The 21,851-nt window shown below is 40.0% G+C and overlaps 1 protein-coding gene and 1 non-coding gene across 2 annotated transcripts in view; one reads left to right on the top strand and one right to left on the bottom strand.

Annotated features, from left to right (window-relative positions):
- The window catches only part of LOC139686785 (sodium-dependent phosphate transport protein 2A-like), a 101,418-nt gene that overhangs the window by 26,359 nt on the left and 53,208 nt on the right, over positions 1-21,851 (bottom strand). Inside the window, exons 2-3 of the mRNA XM_071583829.1 lie at positions 4,293-4,371; positions 1,417-1,569 (exon numbers count right to left, since the gene is read on the bottom strand). Of these exons, the coding sequence (XP_071439930.1) occupies positions 1,417-1,569; positions 4,293-4,371 (232 nt within the window). The remainder of the gene's footprint in view (positions 1-1,416; positions 1,570-4,292; positions 4,372-21,851) is intronic.
- Positions 918-989, top strand: TRNAP-AGG (transfer RNA proline (anticodon AGG)). The gene has a single exon. It is a non-coding gene; the product is annotated as a tRNA-Pro (tRNA).

Here is a 21,851-nt window from a genome sequence, read left to right as displayed (position 1 = left end):
TGATGGAAGTTTTGGGTGGACTATATTTAAGTGGAGGAAGATAAACGAAGTGTTAGATATGGGAATGGAGAGAAAGTCATGGCACGGAGTGTAGGATAATAGGCATCCTTGAATGTCATCACGGGAGGCCGAATAAGCATAAAGAAGAATGAAATTATGTGCGGCAAAAGGTTGTTGTTAAATATACCTTTGTGCGGTTTGGACGTTCCTATAGAAAACCAAAATCTTGTTTGGTATTTCCAAGGTCTGCCCAAAACCTGTTTCTAATCGGTAGACTACCCGCAATAACAACTATGGTTAAGAGATAAATTATTCTACAAAGAGTCAAGTAACTAAATCATTTGTAAGGATTTGTCTTCCTATGTAAATTATCGTTATTTCACATGTTTGGCATGATCAAGATAACATTTTCATTTAAATATGAATATCCAGAGCCAATCGTAAACCCACAATCTTGGAAAAAAGATCGTAAGATTCTTTACTCTACATGAAGTAAAAATAAGTGATCGTGGAGTAATTTACATTAATAAACAACGATTGATGTTTTTTAAGTTTATTCTATTTGGGAAAAATATTTACGTAATAGAATATCAATACAACTTTCTGGCCCTCATGTGAACCAACAAATGTAACAACAAACGACAATCAAGCAAAAGTTATTGAACAAAAGACACTGGTATTGAGGTTGGATGAAATAGGTATTGTAGCTGGGGTTATAATTGTCAGTTATAATGACTGTCATAATAATTGTAATAAGTAATTATTACCCAAGTGTAATAAACAATAAAAAAATGCATAAATGAAGATATTCACTAGGAGCGGAAGGAAGTTTCGAGAAATTTAAGAATACGAAGGGGTTGGAAGATTGTTTCCAGGGGGCAAATCCTAAGACTAATTCATGAATAATCAGTTGTATAGGCCTGTTGGTCTAGGGGTATGATTCTCGCTTAGGGTGCGAGAGGTCCCGAGTTTAAATCCCGGACAGGCCCATATTTTATTGGCGGCGCTCATATTCTCCGAGGCATATACGGCTTCGATTTTCTTGAAATACATTAAGAGCCTATTACAATTGCGCGATTAAGCATCATTGCTTAAAAGAACAGTTTTGCGATTATTTTTAGTCTACCATTTCGACCCTAGCAAAAATTCAAGTTCATAAACATTTGTAATGCGAGAGTAATCGACTTCGAGCATTCGAGGAGCAGTGGAACTCAATTTATGAAATCCATTAACATCGTCAAACTTCAATCGAACCTCTCGTCTTCATGCACCGCGATGATTTCATTGCTTGCTGATATTATTTCCGGGCGGTCACCCCCCTCGAGTTCGATGACGTCTCGGGGGTAAATCTCGAGATGGATAACGCGTTGGATATCCTGTGCCCGGGTATTTGCCGGGATGACTGGGTTAACTTACTTGTGGCCTTGCCGCCGACCAGTCGGAATCCGTTGGACATCAGGTCAAGGGAGCAGATGAAGAAGTAGAGGAGGATGACAAGAGCAAGCGTCCTTGCGATGCCGAAGGCGACGGTGGCTCCGCGGCTCCGCCTCGTTCCTCCGCCGTCATCGTCTGGTGGCGCAAAGGTGACCCAGGGAAGCGACCGGGAAGAGAGCGGGAGAGATAAGTCAAGGTGAACTCTCGCGACCGGGGGGATGAGAGGGGCCAACAGCTCGCTCTCTCTCCCTCCCACACTCCCTGAAATATTATCACTCAAGGGAAAGAACACGGGAGCGTATAAGGGAAAAAATTGGGAGTAGAAAATTCCACTATCGGTTATTTCAGGGTCACTAAGTAATGGGCCAATGTCACGTTTGGGTGTGAGAGTGCGATGGTCATCTGAAGTTTCTAGTTTCGCGATTTGTTTTCGTTGGCAAGGAAAACTGGGACATGCGGGCGGTTATTTGCTGGCCGAACGGACAAGGAAAAAATATAATCCACGGTGATATTCTTCATTCGAAGGATGTCTCTTTGGCAACAATGTTAAAAATGTATCCACATTGTGCTACGATACTCGAAATCATTATGATAAAATAGAGAGCTTAAGGGTAGAATAGAGTAGATTAAAGTTATAGTTTTTCCCACGAACGATAAGGGACCAGATGGACCGACCGCGCTAGAAAAATATTCTTTTGAAGTGTAAAGAAATGTAAAATGCACACATAATCACTTATCCCGGTAATGGGGAATTATTTCTACATATTGACATTGTTAGATCTTTGAGATAAAATTTATCGTTACGTAGATATGGACAGCATTAATTCAAATCTAGCGATCAACGTAGGGCGATACATTACATTCAACTTGAATTTACGCACGCTTTTAAGAACATAATATTACAAAAATTAAATGGATTCATTGAAAATCGGCGAATAACGCCTTTTTTAAGCTCAAATTCGTCAAGTACACTAATTTGCTACCAATATGTCACCAATTTGCACTAAAAGTAATGAGAATCACATAAATTTGTAGAAGGTAATGGGAAAGAGCATGCTCCTATCTAACACAAAACATTTGTAAAGTTTACATTACCCCAAAATCATGTAAATTATACTGGACTGTTACTTCAGTTTATAATGGGACTTAAAAAATTATTGAAGAATAAAACTAGCGAGCTGTTTATAGAAGTACTACCTTGATCAAAAATTTCCCGGAATTTATTCAGAAAATTAAAAATACAAGTTTATTCATCTAAATCTATATTGTCCCCTTCAAAGTAATCCCCATCGACTGCAACACACTTATGCCAGCGCTTGATCCAATCCTCGAAACATTTTTTATATTCGGTTTTCGGTATGTCCATCAGTGCTTCCTGCGATTTTTCCATTACTTCCTCTCGGCTGCTAAAACGCGTTCCCCGTAATGGTTTTTTAACTCGATTGAACAGAAAGAAGTCACAGGGAGCCAAATCAGGTGAATTCGGTGGCTGTTGGATGGTATTTGTTGCATTTTTCGTCAAAAAATTACGAATAATGATAGCACTGTGCGACGGTGCGTTATCATGGTGCAAAATCCACGAGTTTTCTGCCCACATTTCTGGTCTCTTTCGGCGAATTGCTTCACGCAAACGTCTCATAACGCCCAAATAATACTCTTTGTTTACTGTCTGGCCTTCTGGCAAAAATTCATGATGCACTACACCGTTGTAATCCATGAAAACCGTCAGCATTGCCTTCTTTTTTGACTGAAAACGACGTGGTTTTTTTGGTCTCGGCTCATTTGGTGAACGCCATTCACTTGCCTGATGTCTGGATTGCGTGTCGTACTCATAAACCCACGTCTCGTCTCCAGTAATGATCCTTTTGATGAATGTGGGATCGGATTCAGCCTCGCAAATCATGTCTTTTGCGACGTCAACACGGTCTCTTTTTTGCATGAAATTGAGGTCTTTTGGCATGCTACACGACGGAAACCCAAATCATTAACCACAATGTCTTGGGCGGATCCATAGGCAATGTTCAAGTCCTCCGCTATTTCTCTGATGGTTAATTTGCGGTTATTGACCAACATTTCTTTTACTTTATCAATTTTTTCACCGACTTTCGATGTCGATGGTCTGCCACTGCGTTCATCATCTTCGATTGACTCACGACCACTTCTGAACCGCTCGTGCCACTGGTAAACGACCGTTTTTTTAGAGAATCGTTGCCGAAACACTTTTCCAACATTTCCAACGTCCGTGCACCACTAAATCCGTTTTTACGCAAAATTTAATACAAGTTCGTTGTTGCAAATTTAAATCCATTTCTGCAATTGTAAAAAATCGCCAACACACACAGAGATAGATGTACTCTTGGCTACGTAACTTTTGCAAATGTCAAGTTATGACACTAAGATTTAAAGGGAATATCAACAACAGATGTACCAATTTAACAAAAAAAACAGAACTCAAATCGGAACGATGGGAGCGCCACACGGTGGTTATTCCGGGAACTTTTTGATCAAGGTAGTATACTTGTATAAACAGCTCGCTATACATGTATAGTTTCAAAACAAGCAAAAAATATCAAATTATAATGTCCCTTGATTGATACAAATTGCTCGACTGCCTTGTCTAGTCATAATCAGCCACAATATGACATGCTTGAAGACGTTTTCCACAGAATTGGCTTTACGCTTACGTACCTAGAAGATAAGTAATTACTCAACATTATGGCTTATAGCGAAATACATTTTTATTTTCAGGTAACATGGTAAAAAATTGAAACAAAATCCAAACTAGCCAGGGATTCTTGTTCACTTTTAAATGCTAGAGGAAATTAATATGATAATCGCATACTAAAGTATAAATTTACCTTTTGACTTTTGTATACTTTCGACATCAGATGTTACGGTGATGATATCATTGTTGTTGGTCACTTCGACCGGAGGTTTCTGAAAGGAGCAGATAATAAAGAAATTATATTTATGACATACTTATATTGGAAATGAAAATTAGTTACTTTGTGATTCCACTGAAACATTTTTATTACCACACGACCTGGGTTTCGACGCTCAACGTCATCTTCAGGTGACAACTCTGACAGACATCCATCTATATATATTACACTCCGGTAGGTAGTGACATACTTATATTTCAACAGAAAATGCATTACGGCGAATGGTGATAATAGCGATAAAGAAGGATGTCAGATTTATTTGGGCACATATGTCGTGCAGATTTTTCATAGAAAATGTTATCGAACACTTTACCATCGTTTACTTGCAAGACCACTGATTTCGTGAATTGTCAGTTTTGGGTTACCTGAAGATTCGCAATCTGAAATGTTTTTTCGTGATGAAACACCTTAAATTGATTAAAAAAATGACTTATGTCCCCAATATTTATCGCTCATAGTGTGCTATCATCTCAGAAAAATGTCATTTAAAGTAGCATAAATGCATAATCTCATGCAAATATGATACCATTTTCATTATCAGTAATCGCCTGCCCGTGTCGTTCTACTCTTGCACTATCGTATTTATCAGGTGATAAAAAATGAGGATTTAGTACACCATAAAATATTTAAATTACAGCAGAAACAGCAGTTTTATCAAAACACACGTTTAACCTCCTATAATTACATTAGGACATCATTTGCCCTGCCGAAAATATTGGCGTACACGTGAGATGTGGTTGGTATTTTTCTTTCCCATGCATTTTAAAGAATGCGCCTTGCGCATTCCTTTAACATTTTAACGGAGTACAGAATTCAACCCACTTCAGTCTATCATTCTAAGTCCCGAATGCGCGAACATCATCCTGCGATCCAGATGACGATGCATATATTATCGCCCAGTCGTGACCTGATCCGTGAAAACAAAAAAAAACACGAAGAATGAACCTCAATCCGCGTCTATCATTCATTTTAGTCCGTGCCTCGCTTGTCCGTCCCTCACTGTGATTTCTCCGCAGAGTCGCCAGGTATTTGGGAACTCGTTTTTAATTTTTTGCTTCCGGAAGAATGACGAAAGTCACGTGGGATCGACTCAGAGGCGGGGAAATGAAACAAAAGACAAAACTGGGGCGATTCATCGAAGTGATGGAGGGGAGGTGGGAAGGGGAAGGACCTCATTACCTCCGCGCACGAAAAGTATCGCTTGGCGGCTTCGACCTGGGACGGAAATGGAAAGAGCTCATTAGTACAGGTTTGCTAGCTGCATTGTAATCATCCCTTTTAGAGTACTGAGATTCTCGAGTTTCGTTTATCGGGGAGTGGGGTCTACGTATTTGCCGATTAGCTTAGACCTATTTGTCTTCCTTCTCCCGGAGCGCGTGACTCCCTCACCCACTTCCCACTGCAGTAGTGCGTACACTCCTGTGCGTCCACCGCCAGGCTCTTTCTTCCATGTTATCACCATGGCTCGTTAACAACCTGGCGTGATTCAAGGTTAAGGTTTAATACTTTCTCGGGTTAAAGTGCTCAGGATATATCACGAATGTTGTATTGCACAGGATTTATCAACGAAGCTGACTACTTTTTAATGACCAAACAATAGTACTTTCCGACCAATTAACACATTTAATACCGACTAGGTTTTGATGACCTGCATCATTTTCAATGTACCGTCTGGTACGCATCCGGGAGGAATGGGAGTACTCCTTTAAGGGGGAAACACTAAAATAGAAATGGGTAGGCACAGGCGAAAATTGTTCAGAACATACAAGTTGCATTTCTCCTTAACCCACTTCATGACTGGAGTCCTAACGCTACGCGTCACGAGCCCTTGAATCGGGCGTTTGGGTGTCGTGTAAATAAAGTTGTAGCTCTAATTCGTTTGTGAACTGCCCGCCAAGCATGAGTGGAATGCTACCTGATTGTTGGTAACTGCGTTGCGTGTCATACTGCCCTCTTTAATGGGATTCTTCATTATCGTTCTTAGTATAGTAAGTGGAATTGGCTACTAACAGTAAAATATTCCTAATACGTGTCCAGTAGCCCCCTTCCATTTGATCTCTGAGTGGAGGTGCCACGTGTTTGAGGGAATATAGGATTAGGTGTAGTGAAGTATGACTGGTGGCCTTATACCTCCTGCCACACGTCGTTACGACGTCTTGTGGGTAATTTATAGACCTGGATGTAGGGGGAGAGCGGGAAGGCCAACGGCGGGAGGTTGGCCGGGGTATCGCTGAGCTGCTGACTACTGAACCGTCGCTTATGTATTTACGACAGAGTTCTTCAAGAAACACTGGAACTTCGTCGGGATGTCGGTAGACCTTCGAATATTGTGGCGACAACTTGCGGCATCGGTCGGACCAGAGAGGCTTTATTTCTGGTCGGATGAAACCGGGCATATTATTATTATTCTATAACATATTGTCCTGCAAGCTACAGCCAGGGCGTGTGGCGTGGGGTGATCTGGCTCTGGCACCAGGACATCTGGCTCAGTTACTCTGGTTCCTTGAAATGGACACATCTTGATCCGGACGAAATCGAGTCTATCGTCAATTCCCCTCTTCCTTCTAGCCTTGCGACACCAGCCGGAGTCGAATGGCCGGTGCCTTATAGGGCTTGCTGGGCTCAATTTCGCCCGGATCAAGACGTATCCACCGGGATCGATTTTCATTGAAAATTTAGCTACGCTTGAATGAATTAATCCCGGTGAAATTTCTGCTTGCTTTTATTAAAAAGTTATTAAATCCATTCAAAGTCACTCGTTACGACGCTTATTTCCTCGGTAATTACTGCTTTCTCTCCTGTGAATAGCGTTTGGATAGAGGCGCGTCTATATTCTCGCAAGGATAGTTAAAGGAAAAATAGGGAACTTGGTGAGTTGCTCTGTCACTTACGATTTTCTTTCCTATTTTCGCGTATAGCGTTTCATTTTCAATGAATAATAGGGCAGAAAAAAGCAAAATGCAAAACTACCACGAATCAAAGACTTGATTAAAGTAAACTAATAGTAACGTAAATATTATCATTGCTTGAATGATTAGTTCAGAGACACTCTGGTCTTAATAGTGAGTAGTTTACCTCAAGGATTCACCCGAAAGATGAATGAAGCAATAAAAATATAGCTAAAAGATCATTGTATCTACCGCCATATTTGAATACTAAAGACTTAGTTTTCCATATCATTACTGTAAATAATTTGAAGGTAAAAGGACGTAACAAATTAAAGAAAAGAATTTTAATCCACGAGATGCACCGGGTCCCTGCACCGAGACTTTAATAATAACGTAGGTATAGAGTAATAATAATACAATGACACCCGTACATTCCTCGCACTATAAACATTAAGGTTTTTTCATCAAACAATGCTTCATAAAACAATGCTTTATACTCGTATTCAGGGAGTAAATTGACTAAATTTAATTGTGACTGAAGTGACTGAGGAACGATTCCAGTTCCAGTTCACGATGCTCTCGCAGAATGAAATAAAAATAGTAAAGAAATAATGACCAGAAAATCAATCCATTAATTTATATAATGCACGAGTTTATAAATACTTATCCTAAATTATAAAACATTAAAATAAAAATTGAATGGAGAATTTCCAACAATTATGATACCCCAAAATATTTCAAAATCGATGGTGATATATTAAGTAGGTTTAATAGTTACAAGCGAAACATTGTCTTTCAAAAAAGTTGTCACATGATTCCTTGTTCAAATAGAACCGATCGGTGCGTACTTACTGACTGTGGCTGTGACTACGGAGGCTAATACTTCGGTGGGTATCTATTTGGTAGTAGAAGGTAAATGTTATATCTCAAGCATTCGACAATTTGCGAGGAGGTGAGCTGACAAATAAATAGGACATTTAAACCTAATAAAAGATGCATTCTTTGTCTTTCTTTTGCTAATGAAATGTCTATCAATATAAAATCAAACATTGAGTACACACTTGATGAGCAAATATGGCTTGGAATATTCGGATTTTTTTCTATAAATGTCATCAAGCTAAAATTACGCCGACTTATGATTCATGCGTTTTGTGATTTTATTTTTTGAATATTATTTAAGACTTAAGACGATTATGTTGACCTCTTCACAAATTATCCTCCAAGAGCTTTAGCTCATAGAATATTTAACTGTTACTTTGATTGATTTATTTTATTATTCTCCTCACTAGAAGTTCGCCTCGTGTGCTCGGAGAAGTATTTTATTACATTTGGATAGCAAAATGCATGTAAGCAATAGTTTACTAACCTTGTTTAACCCTAGTTTAACCTTGACCAACATTGAATTATTCAATATTTATATGAATAAATAAAGGAACTTCTTCATTTTTATTTTGAATGCCTCGTATGGTATCATCCCCTGAAAAACATGCGTAGAGTGGGTTGCAAATTGAGATAAGTGATATTCCAAAAGAACCTTCTAACGAGTTTGCAGAGGGAGCCAAAGTAGTCGGATTTGTAACTATCTACATCCATGCCATAAATTTCAAGCCTCCCTGAAGGCACGTGGCAGCGGGTGCTCGGGCACGAGCCTTCAGGAACAACTTAACTAAGGAAGTATGAATCATTCCTTCAAGTCCCCATTCTACTTCAGAGCTTACGCATTCGCAAACTTCATTAATGGCATGCATTTTTTATTGTTGGCGCTGTGTCCGTACACAACGTAACGTCGGTGCTTTAAATAAATCGATAGAATGGCAACTGCACGACAGTCAACAGTAATCAGAGTGACAGTGTTGGCGCCGGCACGTCCCTCTTCCCCAATTGCTATTCAGGAGAGGAACAGAAATTTATGCAAACTATCACCGACTCGTTTCCGCATGCTCGTTCAAACCGACGTAACCACGCGTGGACCGACGAGAATTGCTTACAAATTGCATGCAAAATGAATTCACAGGATGAAGGAAGTGTTACAATTAGCGCCGATAACCGAAGAGAAAGCTCTGCGGGCAATAAAGAAATGTAGGGATGGCTTTGTTGGTCCCATTATCTCTCCTCGGCCTAACGTCTAGGAAAAGCCTGCAGTCTGTCATCGCTGCCCCAATTTTTTTCTCCACGCGCCGGCCAGCCAGCCAGCCGACCCACCAATCCACGCGCCGAGCGGGACAGTTTTCACCTGCCATGGAAAGCACGCTGCGAGCATTTATAAGAAAATTCGAAGTTCCAGAAAATATTTCGTTATCAAATGAATACCACGCACACCTCTTGCTTGCTCTCCCGCGAAATGAACGCGCGCTGAATAATCCGCCGTAAGGTGTGCGTGATGCAGCGTTTTATCACCTGGATTTCAACCTCTCGCGAATGGAATCTTGTGCGACACGAAGAATGATGTAGTGGCAAGGACTCGGTATTTCAAGAGAGAAAAAAAAACACGTGGTGCCTTATTAATTCCAAAGCCGCCTTGACAGCTACAAGACATGAAAACGGTTTTCCCCATACGACCATTGTCATCCTCAGCACAAGGTTATCTTACGGAGGAGGAGGGGGGGAGGTTTTTCCGGAAAATAGAAAATTTTACTCATCTAGGGAGAGCTAGCCAAGAACTCTTCCTCCAGTCGAAACGATGGGAAACCCTGATATCCTTCAGGGATATTTAATTCTCTTGTTCTTTATTTTTTTCGGTCCGTTTTGTGTTAATATTTTTTCATTTCATTGATAATTTCGTGTGTAAGCTTTCTGAGGATCTTACAACGTAAGTCAATAGGAAAGAAATTAGAAAAATGGGAATCCTTCTCCTCTCTCGGAAGTAGCATCCCTCCATCCATGCACGGGAGAGAAGGAACTCAATGATTATCATGTGGAAATTAACTACCAGGTTACTTCCACTTATAAAGGACACACTGCAATCCACCGCTAAGTTGTGCGGCAGGGGGCGATTCAATACCTGGCATGCAACATCAAACATTTAAGTCTTTCATAATTTTCAGTTAAAAAATATCGTACAAATGTGAAATAATTCAAATAATGTGGGTCGTTATAACAACAGGTACCTTTGCCACGGTATCTAAGTGTGAAATACTCCTCTACTCATAATCTGTTCATTTACCTACATGCATTACAGCCTACAAGCAAACATATGGTGCGAGGCAGGGAGTGATTACACACCGGACTATTTTTGACACCAAATAATTTTCCCTCCTAACGAATTTGAATGACGCTACACTGATCCCTTATCCTTCTTGGGGAAATCTGTTCTACACTTGATCTCTCTAATTTTATTGACGAGATCTCTCCTACCGTACTTCGATGGGGCCAATGATACATTTTCAATATCATCACTAAAGAGACATCCTCATAACGTATAATTATTAAGTACTCTACCGATTAAGGTAGATTTTGGATGGACAAAACTACAATATAAATATTTTGTTTCTCCTAGCAAAACACAACCCAACATCCTACTCTACAACAAGCTCCTCTTGGTCTCTGTGTATTTCCTCCCTTCACTCCGTCCCACATCCCTATCCAATTCCTGCCCTTTCCTCGTTTGCCTAACATCCTCCTCTCTATCACAGTTCTCAATATCCCACTTCTAATCACTAGGCCCTTCATCCATTTTTCCTGCTTCCTTAGGATTTCTCCCAACAAATACCTCTCCCCGCCCATCATACCTAGCACTTCCTCATTTGTTTTCCTTTCGGTCCATTTCACCTTCTCCATCCTTCTCTACACCCACATTCCAAAAGCCTCCAATCTACTTCTATCCTCCTGCTTCATTGGCCATGTTTCTGCTCCTTGACATAACTACGCTTCATTTCAAAGTTTAGACGAACCTTTTCTTAACGTATTCACTCAACGACTCTGTCATCGTCTCCCTCCTCCTTGTGAAAGCCTGTTTGCCTAGCGCAATTCTTCTCCATACGTCCCTAATACTTTGACCATTTTGGTCCAAAAAACTTCCGAGATATGTCAACTGTTCACCTTCTAACGTATGCAAGAGATTGAATATGCAATTTAACCTCCGCTCCGCGAGTGATTCCCAACCAATTTCCTCTAATATTTTGTGAAATGCCACTCAGTTTATCGAAGTAACATTTTACAAGTCTAAAACTAAAGTTAAGAACGCGACTACCAAAAAGGGACGACTAAAATGTTCAAAAAAGACGAATTGGTATACAAGAAAGCGTTACACAAAAGCATTACTGTGGATTATGACACTCCATGAATCAGAGATGGATGGACCATTGGAAAACCAGATCATAGAAGAAACATAATGCCCAGGTAACCCATAGATGGCCCTGATAATCATGGTAGTGTTTTTTCACCACTAATTCTGTCTTCTAATTTCAATCCTTATTCACATTCACCGTTCTGTTTTAATAATATCCCTCATATTGTTTTCCAGGATCTGTGAGGAATATTTTACTGAATAGATCCATTTTCGTGCGGTGTCTCGACATACTTTTTCTCAGCCATGAAAATTAAGACCGTCCTAGTTTGAACATCAGTATCTCATTCCACGCACGGGATGAGAGTTTCTGTTGCTTAGTCCTCAAATGCGATTGCTTTACAAAGTCGCGACGGGATCTCCTCCCTCGATTACCGGTGCAGAACCCATTGAGGCGAGACTTGAGACAGGGCAGTCAGTGATCGGCGGTAATAAATAGTGGATGTGGAGTCGCTGGAGGTTCCCTAAAACTGCGATATCCTGAGCAGGAGATGGGAAGAATTTGTGTGTTACTAATACGCGGGAGTGACAGAAAAAATCGGCCCAAATCCGCGATAAAAAACACGTTCGCACTCGGCCATACTATTCTCATATCACTCAAGGTGTTTTACCTATTTAATGGTAGGTTTTGGACTGCCACTAATAACTCTTCTAAGCATAACGAGATATTTCATTTGTTTGCCCTACATTGTATCCTTCTCCACGTGTTCCTAACTTGAGCCTACAAGCTAGACAGCTAAAAAGGTTACCCTCTTTTATCCTTTAACCTGTTTCCCTAACATTCTTCCTTCTATCACGGCCCTCTACATCCTCTTCTACACATTTCAACCTTTCCCCCACTATATCGATGAATAACTGAAAATAATATAGCCACATTCAAGATTAAGTTTTGTTCATGGGATGAAGAATATTCAATATAAATAAAACCATATGCGAAGAATCATTCATAAATATGCCCCCTCAAAGGTTAAGAAAAATCAAACCAAACCATACGAAATTGCCATTTTATAATGAATCGAGAGTTTTAGAAAAATGTTGCCCGATACTTACAATACCATATTCACATGTGGTTCATTACTATCGACCTGCTATGCTATATTCGTTATGGTATATTTCGGCATACAAGGTCTGTCTCAAAAGTAGTATGGCTTATTTTTTCCCGGATCCACGGACGGACGGGCGGCGGTTTCTCTGGCTCGGTTCGGTCTCAGGAAAGGCTGGAAGCCGGTCGGCCGGCAGTTGGCTCCCAGCCTTTGCGGAGTGCGGATAGTTCGTTTGCGAAACCTCTACAACGTGACCTCGTTACGGTCCCTCACACGCCAGTTATTGGAACAGCACTACACCATTAAATTATGCGTGAAACTGGGCAAAACTAGGAGAGAGACTCATGAAATGCTCAAGGCAGCATATTGTGATTACGCCATGGGTAGATCGTGTGTTTTTCAGGTTTTCACAAATTGTTTTGGGAGGTTAGAGAAGATGTTGAAGAGAACGAAAGTTCAAGAGGCCCTTCAACTTCAATAAGTGACGATAATCTTACAAGAGTGAAGGCTTTGTTGAACCGGGATCGCAGATTAAGTGTTCGCAAAGTTGGCGCCATGAGTGCTCTTGGACGAACAAAAGGAAACACGCACGAGGATCTGTAAAGAGCTTCTCGACCATGCCTCAGCCACCCTACAGCCCCGACGTTGCCCACCAGACTTCTTTCACTTCTCCTGCCTCAAATCTGTACTGAAAGGAAGTCACCACAACTCGGCAGAAGCGTTACAACAGGCCGTGACGAGAGAGCTCAGCAGCATTCCGGGCGCCGCCTTTCGGAAGGCGTATAAGGCGTGGAAAACCCGCTGGCAGCGGTGTGTGGACGCCCAATGGTACTACTTTGAAGACCTTTGAATTTACTTATCAATTGTGGCAATACATATATTTTTTTAATCGACTCAGGCCTACTACTTTCCCGACACATGCATTCTCTCATATGCATTCATGATAAGGACTACTGATGCTCATGAGTTAGGTTAATATTTATTCAAGAAAAACAAGAAAATATTTTCCTAAACCGCACATGTCGTGCTCTTATTAATTATTCATAAACTGTTTATTCATAATTCGGACCCAGTACGGAATATGCAGATTGTATTTTTTATGCCCATGAAATAGAAACTTAGTGGATGAATGAGATGGTTATCAAGAGTTTTCATGCTGAATAAACAAGCCATTCGTTTCATTTTCCGCAATTCTTTTAATTTTGCATGATCTGGGTGATGATTTTGCGTCGAAAAGAAACCCAAGTAATATAAAATTAAAAGTACTGCGAAAAATCAAGAGAGTTTCGCGTTTATTAAACATGAAGCAATCCCAACCAAGTGACCCCCGATACTTGACCATTATTTTTATCAAGAGCTTTCGGTAATTAGACAGTTGCAGTAGATTTTATGACCGTTATTTCTTTTCGTTATACCTTGATATTATTTCTTGCATTCCAAACATTTTCCAATTACTTTTCTTGCACTAATATGTTATTATTTTAACCACATCGGTAAGGGCGAAGAATGAGGCACGGGAAACGTTTTTGCGCATGGATTTCGCTCTAATCAAACTATTCACGGAATATTGAGTGTGTATGTATGAGAAATTACCGGGATTGACCGCACATTAATATGAAAAGCAGGAAAGAGTGTACAGAGGGCGTGTGGTAGGAGTTGTTCCACACCAGACTACATTTGATACGAAATAGTTATTCCCCAATCGGATAACGTTAATCTGATCCCATATCGCTCGTGAGAAAAATGACATATTTAATCTACATAACTGTTCTATACTTAATATCTCTAATTATATTGAGACCTCCTTTCAATTTACGCAAGAGATTTAATCCGCAATTTAACCTTAGATTATGATTTCACAGAAAATATTTGAATTACAGGAAAAGGAAAATTAAAAGATTTGAACTTATTAACTTAAAAAATAATCAACCGAAAAAAATGCCTTCTCGTAGTGCTAGTATTTCCTTCCAAGTATCGAGGGAATTTAATTTTCATCCTAATTTTCTCTCAGTTCCATTTTTCACTCTCATTCTCACTCTATTGCACGGCGCCTCTACATTGAGTCGCGATGCATCGCCCGGTGCATTAAGTAATTGAAATGTGCATCTACAATTTCACGCATACTATCTTTCTTTCGAGGTGAAGTAAGGGCACACAGATGTCCTTCATAAGGTTTCCTCCTTTATATCGCAAGTCGCGTTTTCACCTTTCTCGGCTGAAATTCATTTGACCCTTCCGCAACTGTCGTATCACACCTGTAGTATTTTATAAAAATACTCAGCTACTACGAATATCGTAATTAACTCAATATCTTTTTTTTGCCTACTACGTGTATATTATTACGCGCAAAAAATCTCCAATGGCAATGAAAAGACGCATAAATTCAGTTATCAATTCGTTACAGGTTGGAAGTACTGTTCTCAGCGAAGGAGAAACAGGATAACGAGGGGAGCTTATTATGCCTCCACCATATTGGCTTACCTTAAAGGTAAGGGAGCGGGGTGTTTGAAAGTCGGAAACTTTTTCAAACAATGCTCAGCTTCAAGATCGTAAAACGAAAAATCCCCGACCACGTGGGTGTATTCGACCCGCCAATTTCGCACGCAACCGACGGAACTTGACGTGACGCAGTTTTATATCTTCATCCACACGCGAGAATCGCGTCTCGAACGGAATAACTGGCCAACGATCACGAAGACTCCTCGGGGAGAATTGCGCGTATCCATTCGCATCGCTACAACTGTATGCTTACGAAAAATATGTGGATTCTTCAATAATTCCTTAGAACATCCAAGATTTGGCGCTCATAGTATCAGAAAAGGTCTGTTTTTGGTAAGACTCATCTCTCACTAGATTGCGCTAAGAGTTTCAACTATCTACTACCCGTGGTTTCATTTCCATATTCGAGTATAACAACAAACTTTTGTTCAATTAGAAAAAATGGGAAATACGAGTATTTTGTCATGATTAAACGCTTCTATTGAAAGGGCCATGAACATAGGTTTCTATTTAACACCGAAAGGTATCGAAACCGAGTTGCATGAACTTCATTGCACATCTACTCTCGTGTTTGCAAGTTGAAATATGTTCAGTTCTCCTACAAATACTGCTGATGATGTAAAACGCTTCTCTTATAGAATACCGAGAGGATAAAGAATACATTGCGCATTGATTACCGAGCTATTTAGCGTCAAAATTTGCGATGCGTATTCGGGAATTATCGTAGAGCAACATAGGAGAATGTTTAGTACATATATACATATATTAATCTCTTACGTGAGCCATTGTACGTGAGATACATGTATGTCGATATATTGATCCCTGAATGTAAAACAAACTGGTATGAGCATAATTTTCTCAGCAGGAGTTGCTTTTGCTGTGATTCGCGATGCTGGAGATTTCTTTTCTCGTACATAAGATTCCAGTCAATAAAGGGGCAAGGGACAAGAAAATCGCTATTATAAAACGGAAAAGCTATCAATTCATTTGTTCGTGAAAAAGAAAGAAATCAGAGATAAAGTACGTACGAAACACGCGAAATGATGTTGAGATGAGGTTTTGGAAAATCGTTCAGGGACTTGTTCACAGATTCCTCAGTGGGTGTGGTTGGGAATTTCCCCTTCTCTCTTTCCCCCTTGATCCGCCAAAGGAACACCGGGTAAGGAAGGACAAGGGTAATGCGAGGGAAGGATGCGTGGCGAGGACACTGCGGGGAGACAAATGATTCCGCCGGCCAACATAATGAGATGTTCTGCCCTTGACCCGATTGCCAGCCTGTCCGTTGTCCCGGCGACAGGGATGGTATCTGCCGCCGCCGTCCCCGTTTACGATTCGACTCGAGATCTCGGCTAGGCCATTCAACCGTCAAACGAGTCGCGAGATGAATGACGATGCGTTTTATCGGAAGATTCGAATGAGGCGAGGTTACTTCCTTTAGAAACTGGGGCCGGCTAAAATGTCTCTCTCGAAGTAGATGTGAGGAGTTGAGGCGATGCGAGAGCCGGGTGTCTCGCAATTTTTTTATTTGGAACCAAAGAGAAAAAAATCAATTTTAATGCAGTCCTTATACTGAATGTGGAAGAGAAATTGCTCTTTTATTTTCAGCCTCCATTTGTTTATTAAAGCTTATATAGACACTCAAAAATAAATCCATGAAATTAGAATAAAAAATGCGAACAGAAAGGTATGTGTGTTTATGTGTGCGATTATTTCTGCAGGTGCAAATATATATTTATAAGTACATTCATGCACACTAAAGGCTGGGGTCCTGCGCGATATTATGTAGATCCGAGTAAACTAGCATTTTAATTAAGATGGCCTATAGTTGCTATATAATTTTTATTTGGAAGCCGTCTTCAAATTTCAAGAAATTTAGAGTTTAAGAGCAAATTGCCTCGACCAGGTTTTGAACCCGAATCCTTCGATGTCCGGATGAGTGATTTAGCCAGTTTAGCTACGTTAATCTCTTATACTTCGAAATTTAGGGAGGGACAAGGTATTTTAATTATGTAAACATGTATTTAAATGCCATTAAATGTCTAAAACTCTCCAACATTTGGTTTCAAAGAAGATTTTTGCCCTCGGGTATTTAAAAAAAAGGGTCTTACGCAACTAGGAAACGCTACGGTGGGTTTACCTGATGCGCGCAGCATTAAAATTTGTATTACTATTAATGATTTCGAGAGACATCAGCAATAAAATGCTTAATGGACAATTAAAAGGGTGTGTTGACTTATCCAAACATTAATCAACAAATAGGGCATTTTTCTCTTACTTTAAAAACAATTCTTTTTAGCGGAAAGCTGCAAATTTGGCGAAATTCCACTAAAAATATACAAAGGTTTTCTTAATAACTCAGAGACCTCAAGGAAGCAAATTTTAAGTCTGCAAAATTCTATCTATGATAAAAAACTACTCATCTAAAAGTTATGTTACTTTAATATTTTTCTCATGATTACCTATTTTTTCTTGAAAGGGTTTGAAATCTTATTTTTCTTTTTTTACTACCCCGAAAGAGAACGGCGTGAAGGAAGGGTATGAACGCATGAATGTATATAGAAATCATCTCATGGCATCTCTTTAGTAGCTGGCCAATTGCTCGTCGAAGAACAGCAAACATATGGTCCCGGGAATGTTGCGTCATGACATATTTTTGCGCGCATTTCCACTTGAGAGGATTTTGGATGGCGTCGTCGAGCGAAGTACTTACGTAGGTACACGTACATACATTGTTAAGGGAGTGGAGGTGTAGAGCCCTGTGGCCTTATCTCCGCGCATGCGCCCGTGTGCAGGGCACGTGCTCGACACGGGAAATCATTTCGCAAGCCTCTTCTTCGTTCAACCACCGGAACGGTCATTGCGTGCGTCTCCCCACTAGCGGAAGAATTCCATCCGACCCCCACACTTTTCCCACGAGGGTGAATCCCCGGTGTTTTGATTTTCATGATGGCTCCCATAAAAGGCAAATCACTTTTAAATACCTCTTCATCCAGAGAGTTTTCCATTCCATAACTGTGCCATCCCCCCCACTCCGGTTCTAAAACCCATTGGCCCATCTTGTAGAACTGACGGCAAAAAATTGAAACCTTCCACTGGCGAAGTGCTATTGCAGTTTAATTAGTTGGGTTTACCGTGAAAGTAAATGTGCCTTACTCTTATTCGAACCGTGGCATTTCAGGAGTTTTGGCTTCCACAGCGAGGGAATACGTTCGATCAGAAACGGATCCTAAGGGGAGAGGATCCATGGGAGTCCCGTATCCCCTATAGGGAATATTTTTGCCTTGTTAAATTAAAAATTAATTTAACTTGTGTGATGCATGAAAACATGGTCCGATTCAGGGAAGCGATATTTTCTTTCTATACAATTGCATTATTTATTGATTGGTTACCATGTCATTAATATTTCTGATTTAACAGATGGAGATTACAATGAGTAAATGCGATGAAACGAATTACCATAGTTGCTGTAAAATCGATCCTAATTCCACTCGGTACCTTGCCACGTAACATCAATATTTTCATTCACGAAACACTGGAATCTTCTTCAAAAATGCACCAAAATGTTTTTTAATTATGCTACTTACAGATATACATAGAGCAAAGCGAATGAGCTAGTTGAATTTTGCATAAGATTTCCGCGAGAAGCGAGTTTTTCTTTCATCATCATCATTGTTCGTTCAATCCTAAGATTGGTTGACTGCAGCCCTCCATCCTAACCTTTATGATGCTAATTGACTTACTTCCTGGTATTTTTGCATTGTACTTTCTTCTTCATTTGTCCCATTTGTCTATACCTTCGCCTTCCTCTTGGGACTCGCGCCGTTCCACGCTCCGTATCAAAGTTTTCAATTATGTTTTCTGTACATCCTTACTCAATGTCCTTACCATAAGTTGCCTTCCCCTTGTGAAAGCATTTTTGTCCGTGTCAATCATCATCCCGATATGCCTATTAATTTGACTATTTTCGTCCTTAAACACTTCCAAGATAATTAAACTTATAGTATTCCTGTAATACTGATTTCTCAGTAACGTCTCTCTGACTCAGTAACAATTGTAACCCTTTCCTGGCTAACTAATGCTAACCAATAAATTACAGTAATACAATATACGATAATGCCAAACATTTGACATTTTTTGGTATTTTGCCATTTGTTGGAATGGAAATCTGTTGTTAGCTCCAAACAGTTATACGTGCTAGGCATTAAAAATTTGAAATTTCATTGCATTCAATGGGAATTCCGTTGTTCCTTAAAACAAGCCCAAGGAAATAAAGATTTTTTGCCCTTGGAAATGACACTGGAACGCTGAAATTGTGTTGGGGACGATTAAAACGTGTATGGAATATTGAAAAGTTTATTACAATTTTTTATTTATCAATGCAATGCGAAGTTCTGGGAAAAGCCGAGAAAGTGAAAGCTCGTTAAAATGATTTTTATCCAATTTCAGAAAACAAGTCTCTCCAGTTCTGCTACGTACTACTTCACTGTTTACGTCATTTCCGAATGAAATTCTTTCCCATAATCACAGGTTCCGTTACTGGAGATGAAGAAAAAAATTATTACATTTCTTTCATTAGCACAGTGATAGCATACCCATTGTTCTGTATACTGGTAAATCATAAAATCTCTCGTTAGAAAACAAACATAATGTTTACCATGGACAGATTTTATTTCAGAGAACATCTTGACGTACATCTTATCCTCACACCGGAGCCTGAGACAGGCACTACGACACAATAACGTAAGGTATACCTATGTCACTCCAGTTTCGTTGTTCCGTTGCAAGAAGTTATTAAATATTAACGAATTCGCCCAATGGGAGTCATTTTATCACTCACAGAATTCCTTTGCAAAAGAAGCCGACCAAAAGAATACGATCATAACAGAAATCAACTCGAAAAATTAGTTCCGATAGTGCCGATGAGAGGATTGCCTCCAGGTGCCAAAACGTTCACCCGAAATGTTTACGCTTTCATTCTTTTTTAAATAGATTTTGGGAAAAAAAGAGAGCTAGATTATAAGTTTGGCCGAAGAAAGAAGTGGACCGTTCTTTTCGGGAGGGCACGTGAAGGGGGAATAAAAAGTTGAACAGGAGGGAGAGTACGATGGAGATGGAGAAGGAGGAGGGATGGGTTGGCGACGATGAGGGAGGGTGAGAAGTTGAGGGAGCAAGGTTCGCTGGTGAGATGAGGAAGAGACTAATTAAGGTTTCAGACGACGTTTGAAGAAACAGCAAGACAACTTAATTGAGTGGCAATTGCTGAGGACCGACCGGTTAAAAGCATTTAACAGCAAATTATTGATAATCATGCGTTTACCGCCGTCAACTTGAGAATCGGAAGTGAAGACGTGGCAGATGGAAACGGACAAATAACTTTCGAACAATAGGCTGTAATAGGGCTAACCTGAGGGCGCGTTCCGGAACGTGAAACTGCGTGGAATAAGGCCCTGTGGTTACATTTATGTAAATTGAGGGAGGAGTGAAAATCTCACGTATGCAATATGAAGGACACTTGTTAGACTGCAGTAGGCGTTTGAATTTTTTGATGTGCAAATACCATATGATGAAGTTGAAAGCGGGGTTGTTAGAGCTCGTGAATAAGGAAAGAGAGAGAGAGAGAGAGGGAGGAGGGAGGGGGATGAGGCAGTACGTACGTAACTTGGGGGCACGTAAGTCGTAAGTTAGGGCGATGAGGACGCAAAATAATGTGAAGGTTGACGGACGTTGATTCATCGAGCACAAGCTGCGATTTCCATACAAAAGCTCATTTGTTGCCGAACAGTCTTAGAGATGGGCTGATTACACTTTTTGGGCATATCAGAAATACGTGAATGGATGTTTTAAAAAAATGTCAGTTTCTTTTGTCCACTTTTCACTATTTTCCAGTTGGCACTCTGAAATCACTCGTTCGTGAAAAGGTATATTTGGCAATATTTTTGAAAGTTTGCAAAAACTATAAGTAATTATTCAATAAATGTTTTGTAAATTTAACTTCGTTAAAAAATATTCTCTGATCAAACGCAGGATCCATTTTTAAAGATGATATGGTTACTTGCATTCCGAAAACCAAGGATATTGCCCCCCTTGAGGTTGAGAGGTAGGTAAATTATTATTTTTATGGTATTTTGAGTATCAGCAGATCAGTCTGTGCAAAAGAATCCATATTGAATTTGTCACGTGCGATGCGGGATCGCTTCATGCATTTGACTAAGAGTCTTGTACATTTTTTCGAGAAATTACTTTTTGGAAGATCAATTTTTCTCAATGTATTCATGAAATATTGCTTATTGATTTTTAGTCGTGCAAGAAGGAAGTCACTTCATACCTCGCCAGTTGACGATCACTCAAAAGAGTCCCCTACACGCCTATAAATAAGTAATAATTTTTTTATCCTTGATTTGCAGTGACAGGTTGACGGACGGGGTTCATATTGTAAGACAACAACAATCTATAAATAAGATTATACAGTAATCCATTATTGTAATTTTAATATTTAGGAAGTGAAAGTAAAACATTTAGCAAATTCACACAGCCTGGTTGGAGACATTTTCAAATTTATTGGTCCACGTTTGAGTCGCCTTGCAGACTTTCCTACCTAAATCTTACGTTTTGCTCGAGGGACTTCCAACGCCGCGCGAAGGTCTATCCGAAGTGCTCCTCCTTTCGGTTGAAACCGAGAAACAACTCGTCGCTGCCCACCCGCACGTTAAAGTCGCAATAGTTACTACTCCGATTTTATAATATCTCCAGGTTTGCCTTG

The sequence above is a fragment of the Hetaerina americana genome, unplaced genomic scaffold, assembly GCF_022747635.1.
Source record: "Hetaerina americana unplaced genomic scaffold, ioHetAmer1.1.p SCAF_15, whole genome shotgun sequence".
In the NCBI taxonomy this organism is placed as follows: domain Eukaryota; kingdom Metazoa; phylum Arthropoda; class Insecta; order Odonata; family Calopterygidae; genus Hetaerina; species Hetaerina americana.
This window is presented reverse-complemented; position numbering and strand designations above follow the sequence as displayed.